This window comes from Brachyhypopomus gauderio, chromosome 1 (assembly GCF_052324685.1).
Source record: "Brachyhypopomus gauderio isolate BG-103 chromosome 1, BGAUD_0.2, whole genome shotgun sequence".
NCBI lineage: Eukaryota > Metazoa > Chordata > Actinopteri > Gymnotiformes > Hypopomidae > Brachyhypopomus > Brachyhypopomus gauderio.
This window is the reverse complement of record NC_135211.1, coordinates 43243268-43255568: the sequence shown is the minus strand read 5'-3', so window position 1 is coordinate 43255568 and position 12301 is coordinate 43243268. Positions and strand designations below refer to the sequence as shown.

The 12301-nt window shown below is 41.9% G+C and overlaps 1 protein-coding gene across 1 annotated transcript in view; it reads right to left on the bottom strand.

Annotated features, from left to right (window-relative positions):
- LOC143521501 (cytochrome P450 4V2-like) overlaps window positions 1–12301 on the bottom strand; it is a 34927-nt gene that overhangs the window by 3572 nt on the left and 19054 nt on the right. The window contains exons 4-9 of the mRNA XM_077014413.1: window positions 3301–3386; window positions 2756–2946; window positions 2515–2584; window positions 1204–1330; window positions 609–782; window positions 265–367 (exon numbers count right to left, since the gene is read on the bottom strand). Of these exons, the coding sequence (XP_076870528.1) occupies window positions 265–367; window positions 609–782; window positions 1204–1330; window positions 2515–2584; window positions 2756–2946; window positions 3301–3386 (751 nt within the window). The remainder of the gene's footprint in view (window positions 1–264; window positions 368–608; window positions 783–1203; window positions 1331–2514; window positions 2585–2755; window positions 2947–3300; window positions 3387–12301) is intronic.

Genomic DNA, 12301 nt, shown 5'->3' with positions numbered 1-12301 from the left:
TAATCTGTATGTTTGTGCACACAGAATAATGAAATTCATGACCCAATCTGGAATATGCCTGTCACCTTTGTGTTTTCTTAGTGAGACCACATCCCCAAACAGCCCATCCATACAACACACACACACACACACACACACACACACACACAATTCATGCAAAACGAATGCAAGCAAATTCTTGGAAGTTCACTCAGACAGCAAATGCAAGCATGGGGTGAATGGAAACAGTAGATCAGGTCCCAGATCAGCTGGACGTTTACTCACCAAACACCTCGAATAGTTCCTGCTGAACCTTCTTCTGCACGTCTGGATGAGAACCTAATAGATGAAGAGCCCAGTTCATAGCGGCAGCGGTAGTGTCATGACCCTGCCACAAGGGGGCGACAAACACCGCTGGATAAAACACAACGTATTCATCCGCTTCCTATTGCTGGGTTTTGGTAAGATACAAACTTGAAGCTTGAAGTTATTTGAGTTCTGTATAAAACACTGATGTTAACAAAACACTTGAGTTTGTGTTTCAAACTGCTGATCCAGGAGCAGTGTTTGCCTTTTGTAACCTAATGAATATGGATGCATGGTTGAGAGAAGCTGATCCCAGGTCAGACCTCAAACATGAAGGTGTCCACCTCCTCCTGGATGTCCCAGTGCGAGAGCTTTTCCCCATTTTCGTCCATGGCCTTCAGGAGCATGTCCAGAAAGGCCTGCCTCTTCTTTCTCCCCTGATCTGATTCGCTGTCTGACTCCACATTGGAAATGTACTCTGCCCTCTCACGAATTACCTGTTGAGGGAAAATGAGGTGATTTTGTTATATACTGTATGTTTGAATATAAAATAAATTGTACTGTAATTTGTCTACCAGGTTTCCAGAAAAATTATGTATATATATATATATATTTGACAAGAGCCTACGATTTTCTATTTATTTGGCTTTTCAGTATCAAAATGGCTCCTCACTTCATCTAAAGTCTGGAAGTTGAACTGTATGTTGTGTGAGATGGGGAGAGTATGTGTGCAATAAATCATGAGAACATACATAGTAATGCATACATAATAAATATCGTTGTAATTGTATTACAAGCAGAGCTGTGGCAGGCAAAAAACAAAGCAAAACACAAATATCAGTCAGTGAGAGAGGGTGTGCTTGCAGCTGATTGGACACCACCAGTGATGTCATAAACGTTGCCATGCTGACAACTTACACTGGCGGTGAAGGAGTGCAGGACCTTCAGTGTGCGATCGTGCTCTTTACCCTCGCCAAAGAAGTAGTAAATAAAGTCTGGCCAGTACCACGGCATCCGCTGACGCTTGCTGACGATGTCACTCATCCTAAGCCAATCAGAAAGGGACATATTTATGCCATTATTGGCATCTTGTTTTCATATTTCCTTTAGCCCCTCCTCTGTCTCCTTGTCATGACTTAGTTTTGATTTTCCATGTGCTTTTGCTCATAGTTCAGCCTGTCATGTCCTTGTCATACGGTTTATCTTGCTTCCTGGTTGTGTTGTTTCAAGTCTGTTTATTTGTCTTCCCTAGATTTTGGTTTAGTTCCTATTTTTCCTTCATTTGGTGATGTCTATGTGTCTTAGCTTTTATTCCCTTTCTGATTGCCCAACTGTTGTGACCCCCGATTGTTTTAATGGATTAACGCTTAATAAATCTCGATCATCTCAGTGTATACATCTTCCTCTCAATGGCTCAATGCGTAAAAAGGTCACAACTCCTCTATCCATCCGTTCATCTGTCTGTGTTGGCGTAGTTTGGTACTTACGTACCCATACACACTCTGCACATACTCCGATTCATAGTTACGCACCGATACACACTGCGCACATACTCCGAGTCATAGTTACGTACCGATACACACTGCGTACATACTCCGAGTCATAGTTACGTACCGATACACACTGCGTACATACTCCGAGTCATAGTTACGTACCGATACACACTGCGTACATACTCCGAGTCATAGTTACGTACCGATACACACTGCGTACATACTCCGAGTCATAGTTATGTACCGATACACACTGCATACATACTCCGAGTCATAGTTACGTACCGATACACACTGCGTACATACTCCGAGTCATAGTTACGTACCGATACACACTGCGTACATACTCCGAGTCATAGTTACGTACCGATACACAGTGCACACATACTCCGAGTCATAGTTACGTACCGATACACACTGCGTACATACTCCGAGTCATAGTTACGTACCGATACACACTGCGTACATACTCCGAGTCATAGTTACGTACCGATACACACTGCGTACATACTCCGATTCATAGTTACGCACCGATACACACTGCGCACATACTCCGAGTCATAGTTACGTACCGATACACACTGCGTACATACTCCGAGTCATAGTTACGTACCGATACACACTGCGTACATACTCCGAGTCATAGTTACGTACCGATACACACTGCGTACATACTCCGAGTCATAGTTACGTACCAATACACACTGCGTACATACTCCGAGTCATAGTTACGTACCGATACACACTGCGTACATACTCCGAGTCATAGTTACTCTGGGCATAGATCTTCTTCCCCATGGCTGTTTCTATAACACAGCAGAGCAGACTGATCAGAACAGGGAGTAGTTCAAGAAGGAACAGTACATCCAGGAAGAACAGCGTGTCTATGGAAACACACACACAAACACACACACAACACACACACACACACACACACACACACACACACACACACACACACACACACACAGTCCTACCACAGATGATGTCGAGGGCGCAGAGGGTGATGTAGCTGAAACAGTTGAAGGGGCCGGTGCCCACCTGCTTCTCCAACTTCTCCACCAGCACCTCCGCCTGCTCGTTCATCACCTCCAGGAAGTCCGTCAGGATGGAGAAGTGGAAGGTGGGGGTCAGTAGCTTCCGCCTGCGCCGCCATTTCTCCCCCGTGCTGACGGAGAGAGAGAGATGGAGAAGAAGAGAGGAAGAGTGAACGAAAGAGATGGAGGGGGAAAGAGTGATAAAGAGGAGAACATAGCAGGTCATGTAACAACCAGTGAGATGAACTAATTAAAAACTGTAAAAATCATAAAATATAAAAGAAAACTAAAACCACTACCACTAGGGTAATCAAAACAAGCAGGAATAACAAAAGAATTCCCCATTATTGTACAAAAGTGCCATCCGGTTTTGTCTGCGATTTGTGGTAGGACAAACACAGCTGCATGGTGGTCCACTCCTGTGTTCCTGTGAAAGACTGTGGTTCAGAGTGTGTGTGTTTGAGGAAGGGGACGGGTCCTTGTACCTGGTCAGGAGCCCGGTACCCAGCCAGGGGTGCAGGAACGTGTAGGCGTAAGCCTTCTCCATGTGGACAGAGTTATTCAGAACCGCCTGGGGAAAGGGGGGGAGGGAGGGGGGGGGGGGGGGGGTGTTATATAATAGCCATGGTGACCTATGCCTTTTAAACTGAAAGGTTGCAAGAAAATTACAATTTTAATTGTAAACAAGCGGCAATTGCGGGTTCACACACGAAAATTCAAAAAAGCCCAAAAAATTGGCAAAATGATTCAGATCAGAAGTAAATCACATGCTGTGATTAGCATTGTGTGTATGTGTGTTTGTATGTTTTTTGATGTAAGCAGTACATCTTGGCTTGAGCCAAGGAATACAATAGAAGTAGAATTTTGTTTCTAGGCCCTACAGTGTGAAAGATATTGGAAAATAAAAGTGAAAAGAAGCTGTTTGGGTTTGGCCAGTGTGTACTCTACAGATAGTTTGTGATGACATCTGCGTGTGTCAGAAAGGGAGACACAGAAATAGCACATCTGGCTAGGGCTGCATCTATGTGAACAATATAGGAAGGCCTGCAGGTGTCTATACATGATTGGGCCTGTATATTACCGACAGAGATTCAGGGAGCCAGAGACTATGCTTTGTTAATTCACTCCTTGCACGCCTAACATGACTGTCCGTGTATTCAAAGTATGAACGTAGTCTGCAAAGCCTGCCATAACATGACTGACATGACTGGCATGACTGACATAACTGATATGACTGGAATGACTTCACTGGCATGATGAACAAAAATAACATGACTGATATGACTGACAACTGGCATGACTGGAATGAGTGACATGACTAGCATGACTGATATGAGTGACATGACTGGCATGACATGACTGATATGACTGACACGACTTATGTCTGACATGACTGGACTGACATGACTGACATCTGCTTGTGTCAGAAAATGAGACACAGAAATAGCACATCTGGCTAGGGCTGCATCTATGTGAACAGTATAGGAAGGCCTGCATGTGTCTATACATAATTGGGCCTGTATATTACTGACAGAGAGAGATTGAGGGAGCCAGAGACTATGCTTTGTTAATTCACTCCTTGCACACCTTGCATGCCTAACATGACTGTCCGTGTATTCAAAGTATGAATGTGGACTAACATGACTGATTTGACTGACATAACTGGCATGACTGTAATGATTTGATTATTTGACTTATATGACTGACATGACTGATATGACTGGACTGAAATGACTGGCATGGCATGCCTGATATGACTGATACGACTGACATTGCTGGCATGACTGACATATACTATACATATACTATAAATATGCATACAAACTATACATACATTTAGGTAGAAGTGTGTGTGTGTGTGTGTGTGTGTGTGTGTGTGTGTGTGTGTGTGTGTGTGTGTGTGTGTGTTTTAGTCAAAGAGTAATGGGTATACATGGCTAGGGCAGTGTGTATGTTAAACCTATAAGTAGGTGTGTGTGTGTGTGTGTGTGTGTGTGTGTGTGTGTGTGTGTGTGTGTGTGAGAGAGAGAGAGAGTGTGTTTTCAAAAACAGAAGCTAAACGTCAGTTTGTGTGTTTGTATCTGGGTTACTCATAGAGAAATGGGTAGGTATGGCAAGGGCAGTGTGAAAGCTACAGAGGCCTGTGTTTTTGTAAGTGCATGTGAAAGAGAGGGGGGGAGGTAGAGCCCATGGGTTGTAAAGTGTTGGAAGCATGGGGGAGTGTGAGGGGAGTGGAGGAGGGGGGGGCAGAGTGTGTGAGAAAGGCACGTGCGTGTGTGGCTTAGCAGCTGTGTATGCCTCCCTCCACTGCTTTGTATGGAAAATGAAAATATTCACTGTAGAGCTGTTTGTGGACGGATTTGGCTCAAAATTGGCACATCGCACCACAATGGTCATGTGAATGTGGATTTCAATTTCCATAACAATCAGACATACTATGGCGTAGTTATTGAACTGGGAATTTGATGTGTTATGATGGTAGCATTGTGATGCATATGAAAAATATTAATTTGTCAAAAACTTAGGATTTTTTCGCTAATCTTAGCATTTCAGAGTCTGCTGAGTATTACAAGGTGTGATTTAAGGTGATGGAGTTAAAATGCTAGGACTAGTATGAAAATGGCAAGTTATATATATTTGATAATAGTGAAAAAGTGGTACATTTTTGCAAAGCACATGTAATTACAAAGTTGCTAGGAATTCTGCATACAATCATATGAGTGCAAGCATTACTTGATAAGTGAAAATATGTAGGAGAAATTCTGGATTTTCTAGTATAGCGCCACCTAGTGGTGCAATTCCCTTCCAACATGGGTATGTCTTAGAGGGTGTGTACATGAACATACCATGTCAGTTTCATGTGTATGTACCTATGGTAAGTAGGTCAAATGGCCAATTAATTAAAATTAAAATTAATTGGCTTATGGCGGCCATGTTTTTTGAGTGATGAGGTCATCATTGTGTGTCTTGATACCACTTGACCCCATGATGATGCCTGTAAAGTTTTGGCTTGATGTGACTAATGGTTTTTGAGAAACAGTTTTTCCCATGTTATAGCGCCCCCTATTGGACAATCGTGGCCTGCTTTGACCTGTGACCTCCGAGTCATGTGTCCTAACAACTGATAAATTTTCATGAAGATTGGTCAAAGCATTGTTGAGATATAGCTGCTGAAGTAAATTTGGCCACGCCTCAGAGCTATTGATTGACATGTGACAGCCAGGCTGTATGGAAATGTCACAATGTTGGCGATAGGTTTTGATAATGAGATTCTTCTGAGTAGTTTGATACCAAGATTGTGGTGATCAGATGAAAAACCAAGGAGTAGTAGGCAAAAGTAGGTTTTGCATATTATGCAAATTAGCAAAAAATCTAAGTAGGCGGAGCTTCATAGTTGTATATGAAATGTCCTATTGAATTGAGCCAAGGAATGCATAGGAAGTGGAATTTTGTTTCTATGACTTATGGTATGGGAGATATGGGCCAAAATGTCACATAGTGTGCTATAGCGCCACCATCAGGCCGATGTGGGTCCCTATAAGTGAGTGTGGTCCTTTTGACCTAGAGAACAAGTTTGGCAAGTTTGGTGTGTCTAGGCCTTACGGTTTAGGCTGCAGTATCATTTATAGACAGCAAAATGGGCAAAAGAATAATAATAATAAGAAATATAGCCGCAAGCGGCAATTGCGGGTTCACACACGAAAAAGGCAAAAAAGCCCAAAAAATTGGCAAAATGATTCAGATCAGAAGTAAGTCACATGCTGTGAGTAGCTTTGTGTGTATGTGTGTTTGTGTGTTTTTTGATTTAAGCAGTACATCTTGGCTTGAGCCAAGGAATACAATATAAGTAGTATTTTGTTTCTAGGCCCTACAGTGTGAAAGATATTGGAAAATAAAAGTGAAAAGAAGCTGTTTGGGTTTGGCCAGTGTGTACTCTACAGATAGTTTGTGATGACATCTGCGTGTGTCAGAAAGGGAGACACAGAAATAGCACATCTGGCTAGGGCTGCATTTATGTGAACAATATAGGAAGGCCTGCATGTGTCTATACATGATTGGGCCTGTATATTACCGACAGAGAGAGATTCAGGGAGCCAGAGACTATGCTTTGTTAATTCACTCCTTGCACACCTTGCACGCCTAACATGACTGTCCGTGTATTCAAAGTATGAACGTAGTCTGCAAAGCCTGCCATAACATGACTGACATGACTGACATGACTGGCATGACTGACATAACTGATATGACTGGAATGACTTCACTGGCATGATGAACAAAAATAACATGACTGATATGACTGACAACTGGCATGACTGGAATGAGTGACATGACTGGCATGACTGTAATGACATGACTGATATGACTTATGTCTGACATGACTGGACTGACATCTGCGTGAGTCAGAAAAGGAGACACAGAAATAGCACATCTGGCTAGGGCTGCATTTATGTGAACAATATAGGAAGGCCTGCATGTGTCTATACATGATTGGGCCTGTATATTACCGACAGAGAGAGATTGAGGGAGCCAGAGACTATGCTTTGTTAATTCACTCCTTGCACACCTTGCACGCCTAACATGACTGTCCGTGTATTCAAAGTATGAACGTAGTCTGCAAAACCTGCCATAACATGACTGACATGACTGGCATGACTGACATAACTGATATGACTGGAATGACTTCACTGGCATGATGAACAAAAATAACATGACTGATATGACTGACAACTGGCATGACTGGAATGAGTGACATGACTAGCATGACTGTAATGACATGACTGATATGAGTGACATGACTGGCATGACATGACTGATATGACTGACACGACTTATGTCTGACATGACTGGACTGACATCTGCTTGTGTCAGAAAAGGAGACACAGAAATAGCACATCTGGCTAGGGCTGCATCTATGTGAACAATATAGGAAGGCCTGCATGTGTCTATACATAATTGGGCCTGTATATTACCGACAGAGAGAGATTGAGGGAGCCTGAGACTATGCTTTGTTAATTCACTCCTTGCACACCTTGCATGCCTAACATGACTGTCCGTGTATTCAAAGTATGAATGTGGACTAACATGACTGATATGACTGACATAACTGGCATGACTGTAATGATTTGATTATTTGACTTATATGACTGACATGACTGATATGACTGATATGACTGGACCGAAATGACTGGCATGGCATGCCTGATATGACTGGTACGACTGACATTGCTGGCATGAATGACATATACTATACATATACTATAAATATGCATACAAACTATACATACATTTAGGTAGAAGTGTGTGTGTGTGTGTGTGTGTGTGTGTGTGTGTGTGTGTGTGTGTGTGTGTGTGTGTGTGTGTGTGTTTTAGTCAAAGAGTAATGGGTATACATGGCTAGGGCAGTGTGTATGTTAAACCTATAAGTAGGTGTGTGTGTGTGTGTGTGTGTGAGAGAGAGAGAGAGAGTGTGTTTTCAAAAACAGAAGCTAAACGTCAGTTTGTGTGTTTGTATCTGGGTTACTCATAGCGAAATGGGTAGGTATGGCAAGGGCAGTGTGAAAGCTACAGAGGCCTGTGTTTTTGTAAGTGCATGTGAAAGAGAGGGGGGGGGGGAGGTAGAGCCCATGGGTTGTAAAGTGTTGGAAGCAAGGGGGAGTGTGAGGGGAGTGGAGGAGGGGGGGGCAGAGTGTGTGAGAAAGGCACGTGCGTGTGTGGCTTAGCAGCTGTGTATGCCTCCCTCCACTGCTTTGTATGGAAAATGAAAATATTCACTGTAGAGCTGTTTGTGGACGGATTTGGCTCAAAATTGGCACATCGCACCCCAATGGTCATGTGAATGTGGATTTCAATTTCCATAACAATCAGACATACTATGGCGTAGTTATTGAACTGTGAATTTGATGTGTTATGATGGTAGCATTGTGATGCATATGAAAAATATTAATTTGTCAAAACCTTAGGATTTTTTCGCTAATCTTAGCATTTCAGAGTCTGCTGAGTATTACAAGGTGTGATTTAAGGTGATGGAGTTAAAATGCTAGGACTAGTATGAAAATGACAAGTTATATATATTTGATAATAGTGAAAAAGTGGTACATTTTTGCAAAGCACATGTAATTACAAAGTTGCTAGGAATTCTGCATACAATCATATGAGTGCAAGCATTTCTTGATAAGTGAAAATATGTAGGAGAAATTCAGGATTTTCTAGTATAGCGCCACCTAGTGGTGCAATTCCCTTCCAACATGAGTATGTCTTAGAGGGTGTGTACATGAACATACCATGTCAGTTTCATGTGTATGTACCTATGGTAAGTCTGTCAAATGGCCAATTAATTCAAATTAAAATTAATTGGCTTATGGCGGCCATGTTTTTTGAGTGATGAGGTCATCATTGTGTGTCTTGATACCACTTGACCCCATGATGATGCCTGTAAAGTTTTGGCTTGATGTGACTAATAGTTTCTGAGAAACAGTTTTTCCCAAGTTATAGCGCCCCCTATTGGACAATCGTGGCCAGCTTTGACCTGTGACCTCTGAGTCATGTGTCCTAACAACTGATAAGTTTTCATGAAGATTGGTCAAAGCATTGCTGAGATATAGCTGCTGAAGTAAATTTGGCCACGCCTCAGAGCTATTGATTGACATGTGACAACCAGGCTGTATGGAAATGTCACAATGTTGTCGATAGGTTTTGATAATGAGATTCTTCTGAGTAGTTTGATACCAAGATTGTGGTGATCATATGAAAAACCAAGGAGTAGTAGACAAAAGTAGGTTTTGCATATTATGCAAATTAGCAAAAAATCTAAGTAGGCGGAGCTTCATAGTTGTATATGAAATGTCCTATTGAATTGAGCCAAGGAATGCATAGGAAGTGGAATTTTGTTTCTATGACTTATGGTATGGAAGATATGGGCCAAAAAGTCACATAGTGTGCTATAGCGCCACCATCAGGCCGATGTGGGTCCCTATAAGTGAGTGTGGTCCTTTTGACCTAGAGAACAAGTTTGGCAAGTTTGGTGTGTCTAGGCCTTACGGTTTAGGCTGCAGTATCATTTTTAGACAGCAAAATGGGCAAAAGAATAATAATAAGAAGAAGAAGAAAGAAAAATACCAGCAATTACAATAGGGTTCCCACACTATGTGTGTGAACCCTAAATATAGCCGCAAGCGGCAATTGCGGGTTCACACACGAAAAGGCAAAAAAGTCCAAAAAATAGGCAAAATGATTCAGATCAGAAGTAAATCACATGCTGACATAACTGATATAACTGGCATGATGGAATGACTTCACTGGCATGATGAACAAACATAACATGACTGATATGACTGACAACTGGCATGACTGGAATGAGTGACATGACTAGCATGACTGTAATGACATGACTGATATGAGTGACATGACTGGCATGACATGACTGATATGACTGACATGACTTATGTCTGACATGACTGGACTGACATGACTGACATCTGCGTGTGTCAGAAAAGGAGACACAGAAATAGCTCATCTGGCTAGGGTTGCATCTATGTGAACAATATAGGAAGGCCTGCTTGTGTCTATACATGATTGGGCCTGTATATTACCAACGGAGAGAGATTGAGGGAGCCAGAGACTATGCTTTGTTAATTCACTCCTTGCACACCTAGCACGCATAACATGACTGTCCGTGTATTCAAAGTATGAATGTGAACTGACATGACTGATATGACTGGACTGAAATGATTGGCATGACACCACTTACATGACTGGCAGAACACGACTGACATGACTGGCATGACTGACATGACTGATATAACTGACATGACTGGCATGGCATGCCTGATATGACTGATACGACTGACATTGCTGGCACGACTGACATATACTATACATATACTATAAATATGCATACAAACTATACATACATTTAGGTAGAAGTGTGTGTGTGTGTGTGTGTGTGTGTGTGTGTGTGTGTGTGTGTGTGTGTGTGTGTGTGTGGTAGTGTATGTTCTGACATTAATCAGATTAAGCAAATAAAGTCACCCATTGTCAATTGTCTTGAATCTCAAGAAGATATGCAGGGGCCCATGGGCCATATAGGATATGAGCATTGTTTAGAGTAAATAATTAACCTTGGATTTGAATACATGTAGCGTGCTCTGAAGTATCAGTGTCCATTTAACTGGCTTATGAGTCACCAAGGCCCAAAAGGTCACAAAATATTGTAATGGCAAAACAATTCAGATAATAGATCTAAATCACTTGCTGAGATTATCTTAGTGTGTCTTTGGATGACAAAAATAAGCTAAACATCAGTTAGTGTGTTGGAAATGGCTAGAGAACTGTGTATATGAAGCATAATTGTAGTCCTGTGTGTGAATGTGTATGGAGAAAAAAGTTAAATATCTGTGTGTGTGTGTGTGTGTGTGTGTGTGTGTGTGTGTGTGTGTGTGTGTGTGTGTGTGTGTGTTTTAGTCAAAGAGTAATGGGTATACATGGCTAGGGCAGTGTGTATGTTAAACCTATAAGTAGGTGTGTGTGTGTGTGTGTGTGTGTGTGAGAGAGAGAGAGAGAGAGAGAGAGAGAGAGAGTGTGTTTTCAAAAACAGAAGCTAAACGTCAGTTTGTGTGTTTGTATCTGGGTTACTCATAGAGAAATGGGTAGGTATGGCAAGGGCAGTGTGAAAGCTACAGAGGCCTGTGTTTTTGTAAGTGCATGTGAAAGAGAGGGGGGGGAGGTAGAGCCCATGGGTTATAAAGTGTTGGAAGCATGGGGGAGTGTGAGGGGAGTGGAGGAGGGGGGGGGGCAGCGTGTGTGAGAAAGGCACCTGCGTGTGTCTCTACTTCTCCCTGCACTGCTGAGTATGGAAAATGAAAATATTCACTGTAGAGCTGTTTGTGGACGGATTTGGCTCAAAATTGGCACATAGGACCACACTGGTCATGTGAATGTGGATGTCAATTTTCATAACAATCAGACATACTATGGCGTAGTTATTGAACTGTGAATTTGATGTGTTATGATGGTAGCATTGTGATGCATATGAAAAATATTAATTTGTCAAAACCTTAGGATTTTTTCGCTAATCTTAGCATTTCAGAGTCTGCTGAGTATTACAAGGTGTGATTTAAGGTGATGGAGTTAAAATGCTAGGACTAGTATGAAAATGGCAAGTTATATATATTTGATAATAGTGAAAAAGTGGTACATTTTTGCAAAGCACATGTAATTAGAAAGTTGCTAGGAATTCTGCATACAATCATATGAGTGCAAGCATTTCTTGATAAGTGAAAATATCTAGGAGAAATTCAGGATTTTTTAGTATAGCGCCACCTAGTGGTGCAATTCCCTTCCAACATGGGTATGTCTTAGAGGGTGTGTACATGAACATACCATGTCAGTTTCATGTGTATGTACCTATGGTAAGTAGGTCAAATGGCCAATTAATTAAAATTAAAATTAATTGGCTTATGGCGGCCATGTTTTTTGAGTGATGAGGTC